Source organism: Lissotriton helveticus, chromosome 7 (assembly GCF_964261635.1).
Source record: "Lissotriton helveticus chromosome 7, aLisHel1.1, whole genome shotgun sequence".
NCBI classification, from domain to species: Eukaryota; Metazoa; Chordata; class Amphibia; order Caudata; family Salamandridae; genus Lissotriton; species Lissotriton helveticus.
The window spans coordinates 1,268,447,956-1,268,474,095 of NC_136068.1; the positions used below are offsets into that span (position 1 = coordinate 1,268,447,956).

Below are 26,140 nucleotides of genomic sequence, written 5' to 3' on the forward strand. Positions count from 1 at the left end.
GGAGGATTACCGGTAAGTAAACATATACATAAATAAAACCAATTTTGTTGCACACACTACATCCCCAAATGCGATGCAGTGCACGCAACAAAATTTGTTTTATTTATTTATATGTTTACTTACCTGTAATCCTCTGTAATCCATAGATTACTACCCCCCACCCTGCCCCTCCCCATCCCCACATCACCGCCCGGCAGCTACTCCCACCACCGACCGCTACTGATTCACAATACCTGTACAGACTTTGGATTTCTGTAGAAATAGAACTATTGACTTCCTATTTGTCTCACTGTTTAAACTCCGAGATTGCTTATGGAATGAGGAGCGTGAATAGATTTACCTTGCATTGGGCATTAATGGCCCTGAATTCTCCAGTTGATTACGTGTAGATGCATGATCTAACTCCAGGTTCCGGAAAAGCACAGAGGTTTGGAATTGCACATCATCTCTGAACTAAGGGTGTGGATTTTGCATTACCCAATGGATTAAGAGTATAGCCTTAGCAAACCTCACTGCAATATGGACTTTCAATTGCTAATGAAGCAAGAAGGACCTAGAATTCCACATTGGAGGAGGTGCAATGCTTTAGGACCTTGTAACATAGACAGTCTAACTCCCATAAAAATAGTGGTGTGAACTCATAAATCTTCATATAATTTGGGACAAGGACACAGGATCCCTCTCAGGCTTAGAAGCATGGACTCAGGAATCCTCATAGAACTAGGGATGTATGCTCTGAATCATTCACAGATCGAGAGCCACTCGCATTTTGGTTTAAATGAGTCAACATCTTCCTGAAACACATGTTCCAGGTCTGATGGAAGAACTTGCCTCACGGTGCACACTCTTGTTGGCTGTTTTATGCCTGCAAAAATGATAAAACTGCAATTCTTCTTTCCATATTACTGCCTTCTATCCCAGTCTAGACCTCTGACTCTAAGCTCGATATTCTTCTCCACAACTTTCCTGAGTATGGGACAGTCATTCCATGCGCACCCGATATCTCTTGCTTGTCCATTGTCGTTGAATGTAAGAAGATGGTCTCTGGGTGCCTATGTCCTCTGCAACCTACTTGCGTGTGGTCAATATAGGATGCTGTCAGCATATCCTCTTCAACTGGAACATCTCTGATGTTGGAGTTCCAGGAATGGGTTAAGCAGGACGGAGCAGTGCTAGCAGGTCCAGGGACCATAGTGGCACCCGAACACAACATCCCCAAATATGGCGGTTGATTGGCGTAGGAGTCTGCATAGGGGCACTGGCTATGTGGGACAGTTGGTACCCTAGGTGCCCCAGTCATGTTCTGTTGGCATGCATCATGGTAAGAGGGCAGCTGCATTGACTGAGGCTGCAGCAGCCGTGGGTCCTTCCATGACAGGGAGTTGTTGGTCAGTGAGCACTGGTTGCTGTACTTGTGGCTGGAATAACCTGCCTGGGAAGAAGCTGGATGGAGAACTGGTGCAGGATTGTTTACAGGGGGATAGCCTGCATTGTGGAACAAGTCTGGCAACTTGTCCTGATAACAGGGCTGTTCCTTAACTGCTTGCATTCCAATAGCCTGTAACCTTTTATTCCTTTCCCAAGCTGCCCTTATCAGGGTTGTTTTTTTAGGAGGCATCTCCTTTCCCATGAGAGGAGGGGCCTCCGGCTTCCTTGATATGGCTGGCACAAGCCCCAGAGGTCCACAAGTCCTGCTGCCTTTCATGAAGCTACTATCATCGCATGAGGCAGGCAAAAAGTGATCTTTTGGGATCAAACTGTTATCAGCCACAGGTAGTGGCCTTACTGGACGGTCACTGGTATCCCCCAAAACCCGATGCCGGCTGAGCTCTGGCTTCAATTTAAAATCCGCTCTGGATGTGGGGTCTTGATGGCCATTGTAGATATCTGGCAAGGGAAGCTTTTTGAGTGCCTTGCCTCCTGAAATGGTACTGACGTCAATTTGTGGTCTCGGGTATGACTGGAGAGGAGCGCTGAGCAGAAACCTGGGCGTGCCATTTATGGTGGTGCCTCGAAGGAACTGTTCTTCAGAGTAGTCGCCTCGTCCTGCAAAGGGCTGGAGCATCAAAGGGTGCTGACTTACTCCCCTCTCACAAATCTGCAGGCTGGTGTCCATACTTGAGGGAAGTGACCCGGAAGTAGCAGTGGCTATGGCAGATGGTGCATAGGCCCGCCTGGGTCTATCTGCTGGCAAGCTCGGAGGATACCCTGTTCTCCCAGGGATGGCCGGGTTCTGGGTGGTTAGATGAGGAGTCTTCATTGAGAAAGGGTTCTGAAGGCTCTCACTTCGCTGGGTCCAGTTCTCGATGGTGCGCGTGACGTTGTCCAGAGAGCTGCCCACACTGCTCGATGACACTATTTCCTTGGCAGCCTGCAGCATCTTCAGCACACTGGCCTGAGCCGCGTTTGGGGTGACATCACATGTGCGGGCACCAGTGGGGCTTTCCAGGTTTTGAACTCCACTGAAGCAGCTGTAAATTCCCTGCGAAGAGAGTTGTAGACAGTCAGAAGCCTGTTTTGCAGAAGTTCCCCCTATTTTACTTTTATTCAGCACTGATACCCTAATCGTTCAATGAGTCAGTGTGAAAACATATTTAGATTCAGTTACAACATTATAGTGGTAATAAACAAACAACTAATGAGGACATGTGGTGGTAGCAGTCGCCATTTGGTTAGTTTGGTGGAAGGGTTGAGGGCCTCTGAAAAGAGCAGTGTTTTACTTGGCCCCTGAACGAGGTGAGATGTGTTTTACTTTTGATATGGAGCAGTGCTGGAAGATTTTACAGAAACACCTTGAGAGCCCCAGGTGTCACAAGCACCTGTTTCTAAGTTTTAATAAAACGTGTCAGAGAAAGAGAAAACACAACACTCCTACATTTGGCACAATCTAGTGGCTTTGGCCATGTTAGATGCCATGAATAAACTCGGCAGGCTTTCTGCAAAATCTATGCATAGATTTTGCAGCATGAGAGATGGGCCCTGACAAAGCGTGAACCCTGAGAAATAATACGAGCTCTGACCCATCTTCTGATGCCACTGTTGATGTGAGGAGATAGGGAGCTCCAGAGATGGCAGATGGCCACCCTCAATGAAGACCGCTAGCTGGTCAGGGCAGTTGCTGGCCAGGCACAAGCAGGGATGTCGTGGGTCAGGCCATAGGAGGCCAGTTTATACTTCGGGATGGCTACGAGCATTGAGGAGCTGATTGCATGTGGTCCTGCACCTGATGCAGATTTCCTGCACTGCACTTGTACAGTTAGGGTATCTGTGTGTGTGCATATCCACTATGACCCTCATCATCAGCTTGCCCATCAGTTTGCGATTCCTGTGCAGGAATCAGATTTTCATGTTGAACAATAATTACTGAATCTCACGCAATTTTCCTGGGGTGAATTTTTGCAAGACAACCCTGCTGAAAGTTATAATAGGAGAATAGGCACAATAAATAAAGCTAAAGGCAGATCGAGGTGCAGAAAGTGGATTGACTACTGACATTTCCAGAAGAAGGGAGCATCGTGTCTCAGAGGCTGAGGACCACGTCATCTACTCATGGGTGGATGGAGCAGGCGAATGTCTCAACTGAGCTAGGGGCCGTTTGTTCGGGGACTGTCCTTGGAGGGTGAGAGTGATTTTTGCAGGAATTAGGAATGAGTCCAGGGAACCGATCATACACCCCCTAGTGTTCAGCATCTGTCACTACATGTGCATCCATATGGGACTTATGGAATAGTGCATTTGGGGAGCTAAATCAGAGGGACAGTCTCATATGAGGGGTGCAGTTTGGGTGAGACGTGTTAACGATTATGAATGTAAAGAACTGTTCTATCTCTTCGTATTTGAATTGGGAGAAATATCACGTTTTGCACTTCTTTATGGCATGGTAGCTTGTGAAAATCTCGGTCTGGTGAAGAGCGAGGTGGAGAGTGTGGGTGGGTGGTACAGGAGTTACTCACTCTGCTCATGGCAAGAAGGCAGTTGAGTTTGGAGGTCTGCGGTACAGAGTGGCGCAGTCTCCAGTACACCAGGTGTTCCCAGGCGAAGACCAGCAAGCTCAGTCCCATGGCCACCAACAGCATGTAGAAGACACCCGCCATGTTGTCGATGTCTAGCTTGCTGCTCATCACCTCGTTCTTCTCGTTTTGGCAGATCCCAGAGAGCCAGACTGTCTCCAGCTTAGCGGTATCTCCTGAGAGGAAGCAAGGGGACAGATCACATAAAGAATAGCAACTTTTTTGTTTATGGATGTTGCCTACAAAGCGAATCAATCCGTAAATAGGCATGGCTGAGATACCAATTAATCAACAGATCAAATAAATATAAGAAACATCCATAAAGATATGGTTATTACTAAGACAACAGAGTAATCAGTGGATGACAACAATAACCACCAATTCATGCAAAAAAACCTGGCAAAACCAATCAACCAATAAATGTTGCATCTCATATTGTAATGGTTTTCATTAACTACACAATAAAGAATTTTACCTATTACCAATCAACCAATAGATAGTTATCTCTGAAAATACTAACCATCAGTATTATTGTATAAAAGGCCACAATCAAAAATACATACATGGAAATTACTAACGCTACAGATCAGTAAAAAAAAAATACTTGTTAGAAATGGGGGCTCTAGTTGGCAATGGTTTGCACCAAATGGGGGGGCTCTAGTTGGCAATGTTTTGCACCATTGTCCAAATAGGGACCCTTCTTCCTAAGGGGTAAGGGGGATACACTTTTAAAATAACCCCTGCTCACCCCCTTGGTAGGTTGGCACGAGAAGACAGGCTTATCTCAGAGGCAGTGAGTAAAGCATTTGTGCATGCACACATTAGCACAGTGAAAACACTACAAATGGACACCACACCAGTTTAGAAAAATAAGTAACCTTTATCTGAACCAAAAAAGACCAAAACAACAAAAATCCACAATACAGTAAATATAGGACTTTCAAAAGGTAGGAACAGTTCTGGTTAAAGCAAATTGCAGATGCAACACTTTTCACACAAAGTACCTTTGATGCGCGACGTGCACAAACAAAAACTGTCACAGGGAAGGCGATGCATTGGTTCCCTATGCCCAAGGACGGGGATGCGTTGGTTCTTTACTTCAGGGAGGTGAGCCGTTGATGTCTTACTGCCATGCAGGGGTGGTGAAGCGTTGGTTCCTTACTGAAGGGGAGGTGATGTGTCATTTTATTACTGCGGCCCCGGTGTTCTTGCAGACGTGGCACCCAGATGCGATGTATGAGGATCGGGGATGTGTCGGTTCATGGAGTTGCGGCCCTACGATGTGCTGGTTCTTGCAGCCATACAGCCGGTCCTGCGTCGGAATCGATACAGTGATCTCGGACTCCCTAGATCGGTGTACTCCATGCGGCGTGCAGCTATTTCTCGAGCCACAGGCAGACGCTGTGACAGTTTCTTCAGCGATACGTAGGAAACAGGTGCGGATCCGTCGCACATCTTCTCATTTCATTATTTTTCCAGCTCCCAACAGCAGAAACAATGTTGAGAGGTCCAGAACAGCAAAAGGCACCACTTGGCAAGTCAGAACTCTCAACAAGGGAGCTCAGGGGATCTGGGGGTGAAGCCTTTGTATCCCCTTGACTTCAAAAACAGGAAGCAAGCTCTAATTCAAGCCCTTGGAGATCTTCCTCAAGCAGGGGACACAGCACACAGCAAAGTCCTTGTCCATTCCTTGGCAGAAACATCAAATGCAGGGCAACCCCAGACAGCACACAGCAAAGGTACAGTACTTCTCAGTTTTTTCAGCTCTTCTCCTTGGCAAAGTTTCCTCTTGAATTCCAGAAGTAATCTAAAAGTCTGGAGTCTGGGCCCCACTTTTTATAGCACAAAATCCTTTGTTCTCTGGTGGCAGCAAAGCTCTTTAACCAGCCCAAACCAGTTCTGTCCTCTCTGGTGCAGCTTCCTGGCAGGAGGTGGAGACAGCATTGTCCAAGGCAGACCAGGCCCATTCAGGTGTGAAAGAAATCTCCTCCCCCTACTCTGAATGCATCCCAGGTCTATTCAGCCCAGCCCTCACAAGCTGAACAGAATACACATCCCCAGCCCCTGTCACTCCAAAGCCAGACAGTCAATACCCAAATCTAGCAGAGGCACATGGCTAAGCAAGAAAATACCTACTTTCTAAAAGTGGTATTTTCAAACACACAATGTAAAAATCCTCCTCACTAAAAGATGCATCTTTACATTCTGAGTTCAGGCATACTAAACTTTATCTTCCTATCTTGTCCCAATGGGAAGTTATATTTATAAGATGTTACAAATGAACTCCCATTCTATCCTATGGGACAGATAGCCTTTAAATAGTGAAAAACGAAATTGGCAGTATTTCATTATCAGGACATGCCACACACATGTCCTACCTTTCACATACACTGCACCTTGCCCACAGAGGTACCTTGGGCATACCTTAGGGGTGACTCACATATAAGGAAAGGAAAAGTTGCGGCCTGGCAAGTGGGTGCACTTGCCAGGTCGGCATGGCAATACCAAACTGAGTATGGACACTGCAGTGGCAGGTCTGAGTTACATTTACAGGCTCCTTATGTGGATGGCACAATCTGTGATACAGGCCCACTAGCAGCATTTGATGTACAGGCCCTGGGCACACACAGTGCACTGTATATGGACTGACTAGTAAATCAAATATGCCAATCATGGAATCACCAATCCATAAACAAAATTTACAGGGTGCACTTGCACTTTGGCACTGAACAGCAGTGGCAAAGTGCTCAAAGCATCTAGACCAGCAAAAACGAAGTCCAACACACAGCAAAATAACAGGAGGCAAAGGTCAAAAAAATACAGGAGAACCCACGCCAATGATGCCAGGTCTAACAACAATCAGCTGTCTTGTTTCTTTTTTGCATCTCTCACAGTTGTCAGGCTTTTCAGATCAACAAAAAGCCCTCTAACTGACTCATAAATGTGACAGATATCCTGTTTGTATTACAACATTATGTCCTATGGCTCTGGTAATAAGGCGGATCAATATCTATCACATTTGTGACACAGTAGCCCATCAGCCAAACTCTAAGTCAGGACCTTATTAGTCTTTGGGGGTGCACCTACCCTCCAATGGACCCATTCCCATTGCTCACTCCCCGTAATTGTCAGTCTGTTTCCAACTGCTTACACTTTTTCAGACTGCGGATATGAAGCCTAGTTTTTCCCCATGAATTGTTCAGGCAGAGTTTACCATCCCACAGACTGAGAAACATGCCCCAACCAATCAGAGAACACACTGCTGTTTGCCCTCCTTCGGACCTCTGAGGTTAGAATTATCAGCTGAGACGATGGTAATCATTTATAATTAGCTGGCAAACCAAACTTTCACCTTTACCAATATGTCTCGAGGTCACACATTCTAAAGCAGCCAGAAGTATATATATAGCTCTCACAAATATCCATATAAACAAAAAAAGAATTAAAGCCATCAATGAATCTAAGCACACCCTGCTATTCAATCAATTATAATAATCAACAATTATCATGAATGGCTCACCTACACAGTTCCACCAATTCACAGATAATTGCAGCAGACAACAGCTACCAATCAATAGTTGTTAATCGCAGACAGACAACAACACACCATTCAAAATATGATGTTTAACCTCTTCTGTGCTCCCGTCGGCCACACGACCAACGGCTGACGCAGCCCCGCCCACCTAATAGAACGCCAGCACCGCGACGGAAAAAACGCCGCGGTTAAGGCATTAAGACAACACCCATCAATAGATGTCAGTTTATTAGAATCAATCAATCAAAAGGCCAACACATTCAGACATGGTTCACCAGGCAGTAAGGTGGCGGTCACAGGAAAACAATCACAAATTAATATGAAGCTATCAAATGCACACAGTAAACATCAAACAATTGATGGCAGTCAAACACAATAACCAACAATCAATGTATGGGTATCACAGATAATGAATGTATATGTAGATCCTGTCACAGACAGACATAGAACATCCAATCCATGGATAGCTATACACACAACAGCTCTCTATACCTACATGAATTTCAAATATACTTTAACCTAACACTAGGCGGGTGGCACATAGAGTGAAATATGTGTAAACAGAAAAGAGGAAAACACTAATTACTGATAGATGACCACCACAGGCAGTAAATAATCACCAGCAGGTAGACCCTATCACAGATAAAAATCACCAAGTAATGAAAGGTTATCACAGACAGACACTGACTAGTGAATCAATATTTGGCTACACAGACATATACAATCCTGACCAACACATGATAGTTTCAACCAAACAGAAGGAGGGTGTGGCACATACAGTGAAATATGTGTACATCACGAAGAGAAAAATACTATTCACTGAGAAATAGATGACTACCACATCTAGTAAATAGTCACCAACAAGCAAATGACTATCGCAGATAATAATCACCACATAATGGAAGGCTATCACAGACAGGCAGTGAGCAGCCAATCAATACTTGGTTATAGGGACATACACTATCAAAACAAACCATGAATAGTTACAGAGAGTAAATGGTTCTTGCAAACTGTAATTGCTAATAAATATTAAATATATGACTCACAGACAATACTCATCAACAAAGTAGTTTTGTATCACTGACCATGATCACCATTCAATATAATTGTAATCCAGGCAGAAAACATCCTCCCATCAATATGGTGGTATATCAGAATGTTGTTACCAAAAATATAATATGATAAAAATAATGAGCCATATATATCGTCCCATTGGTTGCAGATTTTCTATCATTAACTTCAATAGGGTGATATTTTTGTGAATGTTATCTAGGACACACTATTTCTATTAGGCGACATTTTAGTGACAATATTCAGCTACAATACTGTCAATATGGGGTTATCAACCAAAGGGAATCAGTAGAGGAATTTCTATCGCAGACAGATATTGCAAAAAGTGCGCAACCCACTGCCTAATTTGAGCAGGTGGAGCCCACCAGCATTCATTTTTGGGGACCAGCACATATTTGTCCTTATCAGACTTTGACCCAGAGAGAGAGAGAAAGAGAAAAAACGCAAGGGGGAATAGGGAGGAAAAGTAAGACAGAAAAACAGTGATAAACAAAGAAAGTAGGGATGAAAAATAACCTAAAAGAGCCTGTCAAAAACGCAGGAAGTAACTGGTGGTTAATGGCAAAAGGTAAAATCAAGACTATGTTGTCTGGTTATTCAACACTTTTGAAATTCTTAGTGCAGGTAGCAGGATTCTGAGGAAACGTTTGTGCCCCGGCACTCATTCTTTTACAAATTAAGCACTGCATGAACCTCCAGCTAGACATAAACTGTCACAACCTATCTGCAATTTAAAATGAGCATAGCCTCATGTACTGCTAATTTCCTTTGTATTTTTTTTTGCTGTTGATGACATGCTCACTGGCACATCGGGTAGCAAAGCATGACATATTTAATGCTTAGAGCCTAGTTCCTTTTTTTCTGCACAAAATGCAAACTTTGACATTTACAGTGGTCCTCATAAGTATTATAATAGTATGATACTGCATCAAACACCCTCACCTTCCCCAACCAATTTACACCCGCCCCATCCCTTCATCCCCTCTCACACCCTCCCCCCTACTTCTTCCATCTCCTCCTTGCTTCCATGCAACCTCTCTCTTTCCTTTCACCTCACGCTCTCATTTCCCTCCTACACCTCGATACTACCCTGGAGTACTCCAACTGATCTGCATTATACCCTGTCCCCAAAGCATCTTTCTAGCCTCTCCAACATATAATTCCTGTCTTATAAAATCTTCAATAAAACGATTTTGAAATGAAAAAAACACTAACCATCACCAATGCATTAATCAGGCGAGTTTGTTGATGGAGAAAGATAAATCAGTAATTACCAGTGTCTGAGATTAATTCAAGCATTTTACCCATAACAGTTGTACACTTTAGCCCAGATGAGGTTCCTGTGCACACTTTCACTGAAACCAAGCTGTACGTGGCTGATGAGCCCTAACTAGGTTAAACATGGTCCAGGGTTGCTTGTGTTTTGGTTCCAGGAGAACCTGACAGTGAGGATGGACTGCTTCTGCAAGAGTAAGGGCATGATCGATTGAACATGGCTGGGTCTGAACTTAGGTGGCATGGTGCACAAAATAGCGATGGATTGGGATGAGGCCCGAGTAATTATCAGTGGCTGAGATTAATTCAAGTATTCTGTCCATCACTCTTGTATGCTTTAGTGTGTTGACCTAAGTGGGAAGGGTATGCCCAGTTGTCGGTCCCATGCACACTGTGTCTTTGGAATCAAGCTATACCTGCCTGATGAGTCCTAACTTCCTTACTAGGGTGAAACCCGTCCTGGGTTTCTTGTGTTCTGGTTCACGAAGTACCTGGCCTGGCTGTTTGGGCTGTAGAGTCAATATTGATGTGCATATGGCTGGGTCCAAACTGAGGTGGCATGGTGTGCAAAATAAATACAGGTTTGGGATGCGGCCATGAGTGATTACCAGTGGCTGAATTTAATTCAAACATTCCATCCATTACTTTTGTATACTTTAGAGAAAAATAAAATAATTTGTTAAGATTTTTTTGATGCATTTTAATGCAAAACGATGTCTACTTTTATAGGTTCACTGACTAAAATTAGAGGTATCTTATGACAATAGTGGTTACCTCACACATCAGAGTGCTCCCTTCCAGGGCTATAACATTTTTTGGGAATTGGAAGGGTATACCGATCAGGAATACATTTTTAGTCTATTATCTTTCAGTGTATGTGTCTATCCTGTATTCAATCTACTTTAATTAAATATGTTATCATATTTCTTTGAACGTCAACATGTTTCACCTGATGGTTATTACTTTTGGCTGAGCCTTAGTCTCTGTGCATGCCTGTTAGACAACACAGAGGCCGATAACGATGTGGCCCGTAATGGCTGCATCGTAATTTGCCGTTTGGTTTACTTTCTGACTGCCTCGTTACAATGCTGGCAGTCAGAAACTAAATCAGCTAGTCATTCCGGCTGGTTTACGACGGGATCATGGAGCTAATCGAAATCAGCTCGTAATCCCTAATGCCGGGCCTTTCCACTCTTCGGATTACAATGCCCAGTTTCCGACATGGCGGCCTGTCCAACATAGAAACCATGTCAGAAAGCATGTTTGGGGGTCTGCAGCAGGGCCTCTTTGTGCTTGCAGCCTCCAGTTGGGGGCCATGAGGGCATTTGAGTTAGCCGATCAGGACCACCGACCGGAGGTCAGTCGGTCCCAAAACCGAAACGGTGTCGGGTAGATACAAGTCCGTCCAACATCATAATCAGGCCACAATGTTTTCCTGGTGTTCTGATGTTTCATTACACAGTGTAGGAGGTGAGAATGTTCTTGTTATATTTACATTTCAATGTAACGGTTTTTAAAGTTACTTTACACACAAGTTAAAAGGGTGGCTAATTGGGTTAAAGAAACATACCAATAAACATCCCGCTTTTCATCTATATTTTATTTTTATTTATTTGAAAGGTTTTATATAGCGCTGGCTAGACCCGGAGATATTAGAGCGATTTACATGAGTATCAGACCATAGTTATAGGTTACATCGTTACAAAGGTTACACAGTTATTAGAGCATAGCTACATAGTTACATGTTAGCTCGAGACAAGCAATAGGACAATATGCGTAAGGGATAACGCAGGCAAGGGGAGAGATTCATTGGAGAGGGGGCAGGAGCAGGGGAAGTAGACAGCGAATGAAGGAGGGAAAGAGGAGGGGGAGGGGGAGAGACACAGCATGAACGAAGAGGGGTAGGGTGACGGCGGTACAAACCGGTAGACGAGTAATAGCTGCGTCCAAAGTCCAGTAAGCTGTGATCACAGGGGAAGTGGTATCATTCCCTCAAGTCCGTTGCAAGAGGCTCCCTTTTTGGGGTCTCTGAGAGTCCTAGGCCTACCTACTGGATCTTTCCCCAAAAAGGGGAGAGGGAGTGCTTTGGCAAGGGGTGCATACCATACCTCAACTTTGAGTGGCTCCCTTGACGCTGTGGACTCTCTCAGAGGGATCACTGAGACTCCAGAGTATAAGTAATTGGAACTTTCCCCCATAAGGGGAGAAGGTGTGCTTAGTTAAAGGTCACAAGGGACAGGGGGCTAGGTGGCATAGCAGGCAAGGGGTGAGATTAAGGAGAGGGGGATAGGGGCAGAGGAAGCAGACAGAATGAAAGAGGGAAAGCGGTAGGGGAGGGAGAGAGAGCGCATGAAAGGGGGTGTTAATGCGGCACAAACCGGTAAAAGGGTAAAAACCTCATCCAAGGTCCGGTAAGCTGTGATCCCAGGTGAAGAGGTATCATTCCCACATCTCTGCTGTGTGAGGCTCCCTTTACTCTTAGAGGGGTCTCTGAGACTCCAAGGCCTTCCTATTGAATCCTTCCCCAACAAGAGAAGAGGGAGTGCCTTGGTAAGGGGCACATACCATGCCTCAGCTGTGCATGATTACCTTGACACAGTGGACTCTCTCAGAGGGGTCACTGAGACTCCAGAGTAAGAATATTGGATTTTTCCCCAACAAGGAGAGAAGGTGTGCTTTGTCAATGGACAACAAGGGACAGGGGGCTAGAAGGCGGGTCAGAACTGGCAGGTCAACAGGGGGGAACAAACGGCAAAAGAAAATCGCATTAATTACAGAAAGATAATACATTCAATACATGGGTAAATTAGTGATCCAGAAAAAGACAGGATCCAAGAAAGGCAAGGGTCAGGGAGGACAAAGTGAGGGAGTCAGCAAGTTGAAGAGTCCCACAAGGAAAGAGATACGGATAGAAGAAAAGGAAATGTATACGTTGTAGAGTCACTCAGGAAGGAGATGCAAACGGGAAAGCTCGGAATCACAAAATGGTGATATTAAGTACAAAGAACTACTATATATACTAGTGGTTGGAGTTGTAACTATGCAAAATAGTAAATTCACTCAGGGTTCAATTTTCACAACGATTAGGCTAAAAACGATTGTATATTACTTTTCAACAGAGTGAACGGAGAAATAGAACATCCAAGGGGGTGTAGAGAGGGAGGGAGGGAGAGGAGATAGGTGATAGGAGAGACGGGGGCCTGAGGGGGGAGAAAGAGATAAGGCCGTCCAGCCGAGGAGCAATGTCTGAGGGCCGGCAGGATGAAGTCCAACGGACCGAGGGAGAGGACAAGAAACAACAAAATGGTGGCTCAGTTCGCGATCTGCCATTTTGCGCTGTCAGTTCAAAGACACATCACTGGACCGTCACTCTGAGGCATCTCCAGCTATGCTATGAGGTAGATAAGTATGGGCGCACAAAGTGCCTTAGAATAATAATACCTGACAGTTGCTCAGGTTTAATTTAAGGTGGGCCTTCGGCCTAGACGGTCCCTTGGTAAAGTTAGGGGGATACTGAAGAATTAGGCCGCAATGTAAAATGTGGGTGAGAAGAATATTATATATATTAAGTGGATTATGTGAAGTGGACTAGTTCAGTCAATAACCGTAAATAAGGTTTAGAGTTACATGCGGCGGTACAGATTCACATAAGGTAACCAGTTCACAGGTTTAAAACAACGTCATTAAAATAGTGAATAAAATATGAGAGGAGAAAAATAGGCATTATAAAAAGTCCGCCAATAAATTCCAAGTATTTAAAGCATTGGTTGAGGTAGAAAAACGCTAATAATAATTTGCAGCAGTTCCCATTTCGTTATAGGAGCAAAAAGTTAATCTGACATGACTGAGGAGTTCGCTAGTAATTCTAAGCATCAAAGTGGAATGAGGTAATCAGTGGCTAGGATTGAACTTCAGGGGATAACCAGTGCAAGCAGCTCCGGGTCACACAATTCTCCTTAGTCTTGATCCCACCTTGCCACCTGGGGGAGGAGCCAGAAGGAATTATACCCTCCAGTGTGGGAGGAGGTAAGGTGCACTCAGTAGTGAAAGACTTGTGGTCATGGAACGAAGCTCTTGAAGTATATCCAGCAAGGGGCTGAATAGTTAATCTCTGGCCGAGTGTTACCAGACGAGTTGGAGGCACCACTCCAAGATGGCCCCCATGTATAGGGAGTGTAGCGAGCCCATTTATATTTCCATGCTCTATGATGCAGCAAGCCAATGGACGGGAGTGCCCTGAACAAGTTTGAAAAGTGGGAGTGAACAAAGGCAGCCCACGGCGAACTCTCAGTAAAAAACAAAATGGGCGTACAGGATAGTAGTCACGGACCAGTAAAGATCCCCTCCAAATCAAGTCAGGATTATGGCAGGCAAAACTGCCATATGCTGGGTTAATAAGAGCCTGATGAATCCATTGGCCAGTACGGCTGCCAGGACTCATTCAGAAGTGCCTCCTTGAGTCACAAAACCCCCCTCTATTAGACTCACCTCCATGTCAGGGCAACACGCAGTAAAAGCGGAGGGAACTTGTGGGACTATCGATGGTAATAAACTGGGAGCATGCTACACTTCACTCCCAGTTGGTGGAAATGCAGACTCAGGACCCATGTTATGTCTGTTCAGCCCTCGAGCACCACTGGGCGAGACATCCTGCCTATCTTTTGTAAGGCGGCCCGTCCGGCTGCTCAATGATCAAGATTAAAATGGGGTGAAGTGCTGTTAGCAATTCCAATTTTGCCATTAGATAAGGCACATGGGGTCCATGCCGCAAAACGGGGTCCGCTATGAGTCAGTCTTCACGCTCCATAAAGCCTCTGGGAACGCAGCGGGTGGTAGGTGATGCCCATCTTGGTGAGTCTGAGCTCACCATCCTCACCGTGGAGGCTGATGGCGATGCTGGGCAAACAGCCCCCAGGTCCCTCCATCCCCAAGATTCATGTTGCAGAGGGGAGAAGAGAACCGTGTTTTGACCCCAGCTCACCGTCCCAGCCCCAGGAGCTCGGGACGATCACTAGCAAGGAAGTTGATGCGGCCGGTCATGGTCATAGCTCCTCGATCTGATCTCGGGAGCTCTAGATGCCGTCCAGCCACAGGGGTCCTCAACACATCAATGCCAGCGCTACCCACCACAGGGCGAGATCACAGCAAGGGAAGGAGTCTGCCTCTCCGAGACCCGCACTCTTCACCACTGCTTTTGGGGCACAGGGTGATGTCAGGCATGCAGGATTTGGACCGGAGTGGCCCCGGCTCCAAATACCATCCAAGGTTCAGGTCGATGCCAGGCAAGACGGATTTACCCCCATACCAACCTAGGCTCCAATCTCCATCCGGATCAAGAATGGAACCCGGAGAGGACATCCAAATCAGCGGGCTGCAGGTAGGATTGTGTAGGAGTGAATTTCTTTGCCCTTTTTGATCATCCATTAGTTGATTTGCATAGCCTTACGTTGTATTGTTGTGTTACAGGAGCGTTCCTCAGTGCAGGGATGTAGAGTGGAAGGGTGGAAGGGGGGCATGGACAGGGATTTTCACAGAATTGTGATTCCAAGCACCAGCCCTTCATTAGGGGAGCTCCTGCTCCACGGCCATCTTGGATCCAGATCAATAGATATATATATAATATAATATATAAGATATAAAATATATATATCAATAAATATACCTTTAAGTTTTGCTACTGCCCAATTTCGGAGTCATGGGCTCAGTTTCTTGCTAACAAAGATCTATGCAACACATGGATTGTGATATTCAGCCAGGTGCCCATCTATCAAATTCATATTTAAAACAACAGTGACAACAATGATAAACACAGGCTGAACTACTGAATGGGGAACTATGCTTGTAATACTAAAAGGGTTAGAGTTTAGTATACAATTAATCTCTTTGATATACCAAATACATCTAGACCATAAATGTTGGAGCAAGAAAGTGAGACATTTTATTTGCCTTTTCAGGACAACTCCAGATGGAACGGTGAGCTTAAGCCCATCCTCAAGGTTGTGGAGGTAACGAATATTAGGAACAATTTTCTTCCCTTACTTTACCTCCTGCATCCAAAACTGGACAACAGTCAAACAGGAGAACACTCCACGAGCCATGCTCCTGATCACAGGATGTGCCCTAAAATAGTTTTTTTTAACTTTTTTTCATTCCTGACATAATTGTTGCACAAAATGCTGATAAGGAGAGTAAAGGTTTTGAGTGTCAGCAATAATACATTGTTAATTATCTGAAAAATTCATATCAAGACATTTCCTGTTTACACTCATTGAACTGTGTTGATTAAATATCTAAGAGATGCAACTATGTGAATTCAGTTAGCGATGGAGATTTTCTTAGGGCATACGAAATCTCAAGTGGTCTTACAGGCTGATAACTTCAATAATACCATGGCTTTGGTAATTATCATACTATTATGAGTACAAAATATCTGAAATTAATTCTAGGATCACATCGTTTTTCCCAGTAAAGGCATGCTATAGGATTTTAAAAATAATTGCTACTTAGTACCATCAAAAGTTCTTCTTTTTATATGGACATTGTCCATATAATGGTGATTATGCTTAAAGAAATTGGAGATTTGCAAAATGTTATTAAAATAAATGGTTTGCTGGACTCTGTCAAGGTGGTGTGCCACCTGAGATGAAGCAGGGAATCAGTAGCTGTGACCATGCTTTATGACACACAGACTACTGATGCAGATAGATTAGGATGCCTAGCACTTTTAAACGTCTCCGTAGGAAGTTTTTAACACTATTGGTCATGGCACGCTACTCAATAAATTGGAAGTATTGAGGATAACAGTGATGGATTTAGTTCTTACTTACGAGTCCATGTGAATCAGTAGAGCTTTTAACTTCTATGTTATTTAAGAAGTTAGAATGCGGAGTGCTTCAGAGCTTGATATTTTCAGCCTTGTTTCTTATTGTCTACATAAGAACTTTCCCCGTTTTAAGCAGAATCCTAGTCTTACAATTTTACAAGAACAGGATCAAAAAATCTAGATTCTGCTTGTCAGACCCTGTATGGGGTTGCACAGGTCAGGCAGCGGATACTGGGCCTCAATTGTGGTAATTAAATCCATTTGCTACTTGTGTCTGTCCTACAATGGACAATGGCTCTCCAATGTGGGCCAAGTACGCCCTTTCCTCACTTGACTCTCAGTGTAGCAACAGCAAACAGTCAATGACTTTTCAAGGAGATTGTGTGGGGGACACAGTAAGGAGTATATAAAAGTAATAATGTGTTGTCCAGCCCAGTCTTTTGAATAAAAGAAAGTGCTTCAATCACTGGCTGTATTCAGCAATTGCAGCCTCCCAACTGACCAGGGATCACAGTTTGTGCTGATAAAGTGCCAGGGCAACAATGTCAGCAGCAGCATTTGTCTCTCAGCTACAGCGGGCTGCCAATCTAGGTCAATCCTTGGTTGCTGTAGATGGCTTGATCTAGTTCATGATTAGAACCAATTAGGGGATCCTTTTAACACATGGTTTGCTCTTGACTTAATTCCTTGGCAGACTCTCCCTGTCTATGGCCACAAGAAATATGCTGGGCTTCTCCTCAAGCAGAGACTCTTCTTCTAAAGTGCCAGAAACACTCCTTCCATCTCTGAGCAGGTAGGCAGGTTTATAGCCTCTATGCGGACCCTCACCTCTTCTTGTAGAATGTTTAGACTTCAGGTGATGATCCCTCAACTCCATCAGATCTGGTCACACAGCAGTCCTTCAAGTACTCTGCAGAGCACTGCCTTTCTTGGTCCTGAAGAACCTGGCACTGGAACAAGTGGGTACTCATTTATTACATGGGATTGTGGATCCACTGTCCAAGGTTTCAGGACTGGTTAGGGGTGGCTCTCTTTTGAAAGTAATTTTGTGGCTGCTCCTCAGACACAGCCTTTGTGCAGATAGCAATGATGCTGGCTTCATGCATGTTTATTGTCCACAGCAAGGGCAACATGAAGTGTGAGCTCTCTGAACCTGGTTCTCATCAGTCTTTTCTGCTGTGGAAATCACAGACTGACAAGTGGACAGGTTTCTGCCTAGGAAAAAGAAACTGCAGTCCCACTCCTCCCACCTACCATCCACCAAATAGCAACGCCGTAGAAGAAATAATCAGCAGCCTTTTTCTAACAAGGTTCTCATTACTTCAGTGTCTGGGCTTCCACTTTCCTGCTACAGCAATGCAGTTATTACACTTCCACTGCCCGCGGAAGCTGTATACACCCTCCATCATGTGCCACACTAAACCTGATGCTACACTTGCCCTCTCGGACAATAAGGAAACACACAATAACACATACAGTAGTCATGTTCCCACCACATGATGATATGGGGTTAGGTGTCATCATATCGGTTACCACAATAAGACAGTCATTCTTTATCCAACTTAATAATTAAATAAAAGGTTATTTGAGAAGTCACTGATTGGATGTGCCAGGATTCTGCAATGCCATGTTGTGGGAGTGTATGAATAAAGGAATGACTGTTTATGCAGAGGAGAAAGATGACAATTTATATTTTACACAGAGGTACTTGAGGGCACAGCACAGAATATTCTTTGAAATAGAGAAAACAAGACACTACAAATTCTGTGCTCAGAGTTTCATCTATCAATAGATAACTGAAGAACCAGTGAGATGGGTAACAATAAACATCTGTTATTTCAGAGCTAAGAGTCCATGTTCTAGTGTTATAAGTACCTGCCAACTACCTACAGACCTCCCATGTATGTAATGTTAATGAATCTTTTGATTCAGCATTCCACAGTCTACACAATTCTCCTGCCCTAGACACAATCATAATAGGTGAAGTACATGAACATCCATTTTGGAAAATAAAAATGAGAAACGATGATGGCTTCCCTGTTCCTTCGGCCGCTCATTCTGTCGTCTCGGTAGCATTTCTTTTTTGACGCGCTGTTGCTTTCTTATTGCACTAGATATCATTTTGAATAGTCCTTGACGGTCACTAGCTTTATTTACTAGCACTGTGGCAACATCTACTGATTTATAGGGCACATCCATAAACTGGAACTCCGCACACTGAGATGCAAGAATTTCTATAGCAGACTCCTATCCAGGAGTTATGATTCACACATTTCAGTTCATTATACTAAGTTTAAATGACGCATAATTTTAGTAATTTTACCTAACTCTTGATACGCGACACCACATTGTGTATTTATACTGCCGATAGCAGTAAAATTATAGCATAGAAGCATAGGGTTAAAACGAACAAGCAGCATGTAAGTGGTTGTTATTTCGCAGCACGTGTTTTTCTTGCTATTTTAATTTAGTGTAAATGCATCCTACGTCAATAATGAGTAAAAGGACCTGACCATAAAAGTGAGTGAAGGTCAGCAATGGTCTGCGTGAAATGAAAACAGTGCCATAAATAATAAATTGGATTGACAAGAGGAATAATCACTGGTTGATATCACTCATAGTAGTAAACCCCTAAGGAAAAGGTGAAAAGTCTTGGGGTCCGGATCGACGAAAGATCCACCGTGACAACACAAGCGCAGAAACTAGTGGCCACCTGTTTTGGCCTTCTTTGCAGTCCCAGGAGATTACTGAGGTGGCTGCCGGAGTCCACATGTAGAATCATAGTACATGGCTTGATCATGTCTCCCCTTGACTGTGGAAATTCCTTATACCTGGGCAGCCCCAAATCAGTTATCAAAAGGCTGCAAATGGTACAAAATGTGGCAGTAAGCACAATGCGGAACATTCCTAAGATCCAGCCAGTAACAGCCACCAGAACATCTTTGCACTGGCCTCCTTCTGGTGCAAAAGAGGATACATGTTAAAGTGCCTTGTTTGTCTCACAAAGCAATACACAACAAATGATCTACTTTTACCCAAAGGCTTCTGATACCTCATCAGCCTTCAAGACATTTGCGATCCTCTACCCAGCAACGTCTTGCTGGTCCTAGATTCAATAAAGCTAGAGCTGGTGGCCGCTCCTTTGCTGTCATTTTTCCTAAGATGTGGAATGCCCTTCCTTTACAGATAAGGAGGAAGAGATCCGAGCTTTTCTTCAGAAAATTGTTAAAAACATTCTGTTTGAATAACAATACATCTTTTCTCTTGCTCTTTGCTTAGCACTGGGAAGCCCTGTTTGACATCCACATGTGCTTTATAAATCCAGGAGACTAGACTAAACAACAGTGCAAAATCAGCGGGGATATAACTAATAATAATTCTGTGTTGGGACAGAAAAGGTCTCCTGCGTGGCTGTGGTGGCTAGGCACCCATACCCTGAATTTCTCCTTTCAAGTTTCTATTCTCTTTTTTAGCCCATACAATAACACTGGATGTGTGCTGACAGTCTACTGTGAAATGGAATGGGCCCGAAATTTGGGCTCTGTAGTCTGGAGTGACACACCATGTGCACATCACTGAAACATTATTGACAATAATATTTTCGTTCGAGTCAAGGTGGTGTAGCTCAAAGTCTTCACATTGGGCTACTAGAAATTCTCACAGCCAGTAATATTCCAAACGGAAGTAGGAGATACAGCCAACATAGAACTTTACTAGTACTAGTACTTTTTGTAAACAATATTTTTGACACAATTGAGACAGATTTTCAAATTTTTTAGAGTTCTTGAATTTGCTTGCTTACATATTATGTAGACCCTCTATGGGGGACATAGGGGCCGATTATGACCCTTGAGCAGGAGGGAACGTCCGCAAGGGCTGCGGCGTTCCCTCGGAGCAGATTAGGATGTGAACGCCAGGGTGGCGGTCACATCCTCTATCTTTAACATTGCGGCGGGTGCAGCTTGAAGCTGCACCCGCCGCAAGGTTAAAAATGCATGCACAAAGCCGCAGGGACCGCGCGGTGCATGCTGCTTTGTGCACGCAAATGCAGGGGGGTACCATAGGTACCCCCCATGTGCACCCCCACCCCACCTTCACCCAGGGGCCCCTGAAGTGAAAGTCCGTATGCTTTTCCACGGAGGACAAGCCGCCGCGGAAAAGCATGCCTTTTACACCATCCTAATATGGCTGGCGGTGTCTGATAGACACCGCCAGCCATGGTAAAGCTTTTCCGCCGCGGTCGGAAAGCGACCGCGGCGAAAAAGCTGCAGACGGAATGTCAGACCCACCAGCCATCCTAATATGGCGGCGGGTCTTTCGAGGCTCCGCGGCGGTTTTCCAGCATCCTTCGGGCCGGCGGTGGCTTCCGCCGGCCCGGAGGATGCGGGAAAACCGCAATCATAATAGGCCCCTTATTTGGGTTGTTTTTGGTAACCAGCCGTCTTTTCCTTAGAGCACCACTTATAGATAGTTGTGGTTTTAATTTCCCTATATATATATTGCTGAGCGCCTTTTACTGTCCCTCATGACCTGGTTACCACAGTATATACAAACATCATTAAAAAACATACTAAAATATTGCTTTTAATATATATATATATATATATATATATATATATATATATATATATATATATATATATATATATATATATATATATACTTATATATATATATATATATAAGTATATATATATATATATATATATATATATATATATGTAGTTTAAAATAGGAAATCTTAACATTTAAAAATACATAATTAATAATATAATGTAATATAAATACATAAATAAAATTTAATACTGTATATAAATATATCCTTATAGAAACACACACACATATGTATGTATGTTTAAATATACAAATATTGTAACACTATTAATACAAATATATAGTTTACATTATACAAATGTTTTTAAATCCAAAACAAGACATTTACTAGAAATATTTACTAAAAATATTATAAAAATAAAAGCACGTATGGTAGTTTCTGTTCTGCTGGTAATCCTAAGATTCATATCACTATCTGCTATCCTAAGCAAGAAAGAATCCAACTTGTCCTGGGGCTCATCCTGTATTAGAAAAATATCATCAATATAACGGTTCAACAATATTAGGCACTCAGTCCACTCCACATATATATATATATAAAGGCAGAAGGTCTGCCGAAATGCATTATGCCAGCTAATTCAATAAATGCTTCCACCTGATTCCCCGCTGTGGTCCCTGCTTCTTTGCTTGCTGGAGAAGTTTCTGTGGATAAATTGCGCGGTTTCCAGAAACGCGCTACAGGGGCCCCGTTCTGTCAAGTGGCTCGGGCTTTTTCTGGTTTCCTGCTCCGGCAGTTTCTTCGTTTTCCAAGGTATTGGAACTGCCCGGTGCCCGCCACTCCACACAGAGGAATCCAGGGCGGCTGTAGTACGGTCCGTGACTGCACGGAGGAACGGAAAGCACAGTCTTCCTGACCCCTGCCCGGCTGAATTTTGTTCTGGAGAGGCTGGAACGTTTGGGGACTGGAGGAAGCATTTTTGTGAAAATAGTATATGGGTATTGATTTTTTTCACCAAACATTTCCCTGCACATCGTCAATTCTATTTTGGACACTCCCTGCGCAGCACTTACCTGAACTACGAATTCTGGTGCTCGTGGTTCCTACGAAATACAAGCGGTGAGCAGTGATTACAGAGGGAGTGTGATGACTCGCAGCCAATGAAACTGTGGCAGGTTGTTATTTAAATGGGTGAAGGAATCACCAGTAATTTTTATGGCGTCTGAGGAAGGCCGAAGGACTGCCGAAATGCATTATGCCAGCTAATTCAATAAATGCTTCCACCTGATTCCCCGCTGTGGTCCCTGCTTCTTTGCTTGCTGGAGAAGTTTCTGTGGATAAATTGCGCGGTTTCCAGAAACGCGCTACAGGGGCCCCGTTCTGTCAAGTGGCCCGGGCTTTTTTTGGTTTCCTGCTCCGGCAGTTTCTTCGTTTTCCAAGGTATTGGAACTGCCCGGTGCCCGCCACTCCACACAGAGGAATCCAGGGCGGCTGTAGTACGGTCCGTGACTGCACGGAGGAACGGAAAGCACTGTCTTCCTGACCCCTGCCCGGCTGAATTTTGTTCTGGAGAGGCTGGAACGTTTGGGGACTGGAGGAAGCATTTTCGTGAAAATAGTAAATGGGTATTGATTTTTTTCACCAAACATTTCCCTGCACATCGTCAATTCTATTTTGGACACTCCCTGCGCAGCACATACCTGAACTACGAATTCTGGTGCTTGTGGTTCCTACGAAATACAAGCGGTGAGCAGTGATTACAGAGGGAGTGTGACGACTCGCAGCCAATGAAACTGTGGCAGGTTGTTATTTAAATGGGTGAAGGAATCACCAGTAATGTTAATGGCGTCTGAGGAAGGCAGAAGGTCTGCCGAAATGCATTATGCCAGCTAATTCAATAAATGCTTCCACCTGATTCCCCGCTGTGGTCCCTGCTTCTTTGCTTGCTGGAGAAGTTTCTGTGGATATATATATATATATATATATATATATATCTATATATATATATATATATATATATATATATATATATAAATATATATATGATCAACGCTGTGTGATTGCGGTCGAAACGCGTCATGGGCAATGCATTTCATTGGCAATGCATTTGCACGTTATAATATAATGGTTTACGGCAATAAATATTCTTTCATTGGGATAATATAGAAAATAGAAAAATAAACAATTTAACAGTAATTGATTTATTTAAAGAATATTAGGAAAAGAATCGGAGTCTGGAATAATAGATCTAACATTCCCACTTCAGTTTATGAAGCAGCAAGGAAAGTGTGAGCTTTCAGAGGAGTTAAATTGACTATTCCCACTCCAACAGTTGGTGAAAGTATAGCACTAAGGAGGGGTAATATTTACTACTGCCTCTCCAGTTTGTGCAACAGTAAGGAAAGTGTTGGACTTTAATGATAATAAATGTATTGTTCCCACTCCAGTCTGTGCAACAGTAGTGAAAGTGTTGGACTTTGGAGGGGTTACATGTACTGTTCCCACTCCAGTCTATGCAACACTAGGGAAAGTGTTGGACTTTGAAGGGTTAAGATTTACTAGTCCCACTCCAGTATGTGCAACAGTAGGGAAAGCGTTCTACTTCCAAGGGGTAACATTTACTATTCCCACTCCAGTCTAAGCAACAGTAGGGAAAGTACTTCACTTCAACCACATTACATATTTAAATAACCCTATTATTTTGAACAAATATAAAATTCATAATAAGAACATTATTAATTAACCTATATATATATATATATACGAAAAATGAAGCTACGTAAACACTTTGCCACTCAGACGTTGAAAGCCACTTCAGAAATTCCGGCCCAAGTGGAGGAAAACACCCCGGATGGGGTACCGGAGGTAAGAGCTGCTGATGTCTCTACATATTTAACTCTTACTGATCTTGGTCAAGCCACTGATTCCCAACCATTTATTGACATTGAAAGTAACACTCAAACTAGACTGGCTAGAATCAACATTATCCAGAAGGGAGCAGGCATTACGCCTTTTAAAAATAAATCCAAATTTGTACCCCTAATGGTAAAAGATGCCATCGACACATTCCACGAATGTATTACCAATGAAATTAAGCAATTGTATACCAAATCTTGCAAACATAACAAAAGAAGAAATTGTCAACAACAAGCACAGTACATAGCGCTTATGAAAAAACTATCTAGTAACCCAAATATAATTGTAAAAACAGCTGATAAAGGTGGTAACCTGGTAATTTGGGAGAAAAGTGACTATGTGGCTGAATCATTACGACAACTAAGCATGACTTCTTGCTATATTAAAGCGAGCAGGAAAGAATTTCTGAAGGCAAAGACTGTGTTGGAAAAATTACTCAGTAAATATCGACGAGAGGGATTGATTTCAGGTGAGGAGTATAAATTCATGTACAAAGAATTTCCGGTCCTCCCTGTTTTTTATTTAATCCCGAAAATCCACAAAACTGTCTTGCCTACTCCCGGAAGACCCATTATTTCGGCGATTAATAGTACTGGAGAAAATGTGAGTCGCTATATAGACTATTTTTTGCAAGATTTGGTCAAGAAACTACCTAGCTATGTACGTGACACTGGCGATTTCTTGGCTAAAATTAACAACTTGGAATGGCAGGATGACATGCTACTCATTACATTGGATGTGGAATCCCTTTATACGAGCATTGGTCATTCTGAGGGATTAAGGGCTACCAAACATTTTTTGGACACTCGTTCTGCAGATCTGTATGAACACAACAAAGTCATTTTGGAACTTATGCATTGGTGTCTTAATAATAATTATTTTGCCTTTGGGAAGGACACATGGAGACAACTAAGAGGTGTGGCTATGGGTTCCTGTTTCTCCCCCAGCTACGCGTGCTTGCACGTGGGCTGGTGGGAGGAACAGGTCCTAGGCATTTCACATGCAGTATGGGTTAGAGAGAAAATTATCAAATATCTACGTTATATTGATGATATTTTTATTTTGTGGCAGGGAAGTGAGGAAGAAGCTCAGGTGTTTCTAAATGAAATCAATGAAAACTCTCTAAATCTTCATTTTACCTCACACATGAGTGTCCGCAACATAGAATTCCTGGATGTACAGGTTTATGTGGAACAAAACAAACTAATTTCCACTTTACATCGTAAACCTACGTCGGGAAATACCCTTCTACACGCCTCTAGCCTCCACCCGAAACATACAATTTACAGTATTCCTTTAGGCGAGATTCTTAGAATTAAACGCATTTGTAGCTCCACATCTGAGTTCGAAAAATGTATCCATGACCTCAGAATTAGATTTTTGGAGCGTGGCTACTCTAACCAAATTTTTAACCAGGCCTTGGCTAAGGCAAGGTTAAGGAGTAGAGAAAGTCTTTTCCTGACATCTGATTCTGATAATGTTGGTGTATCTGATACCACAATGCATACATGTCCTAGGTTTATTACAACCTTTAGCAGTGATGAGCATGCCATCAAGAGAATTATTCAAAAAAATTGGCCCATTATTCTTACTGATAATATTTTAAGCCCTACTTTACCAGCTAGACCTGTGGTAACTTATCGTAGAGCTAGAAATATGGGCAGCTCTCTTGATGTCAGCAGTCCAGAATTAAAACAAAAGGACATCTGGTTAAAAGCTAAACCCGGATTCCGAAAATGCTCTCACTGCAGGGCCTGTAAATTTGGGGAGAACAAAACATACTACCGGACACCTTTTTGTCTAAATGATATCCCAATTAAAGGCAGCTATGACTGTAAAACGGACTTCGCGGTCTATGTTCTGACGTGCACCTGTGGACTACATTACATCGGTAGTACGATATCCCAGGTGCACGTCAGAATTTTACAGCATTTAAGGGCTATACTACATACTGATCC

General features: G+C 43.4%; 1 protein-coding gene across 1 annotated transcript in view; it reads right to left on the reverse strand.

Moving 5' to 3' along the window:
• Positions 1 to 238: 238 nt before the first annotated feature.
• Positions 239 to 26,140, reverse strand: part of GRIN2C (glutamate ionotropic receptor NMDA type subunit 2C) — a 280,395-nt gene continuing 254,493 nt past the window's right edge. The window contains exons 11-12 of the mRNA XM_078650813.1: positions 3,954 to 4,186; positions 239 to 2,482 (exon numbers count right to left, since the gene is read on the reverse strand). Of these exons, the coding sequence (XP_078506939.1) occupies positions 923 to 2,482; positions 3,954 to 4,186 (1,793 nt within the window). The 3' untranslated portion in view covers positions 239 to 922. The remainder of the gene's footprint in view (positions 2,483 to 3,953; positions 4,187 to 26,140) is intronic.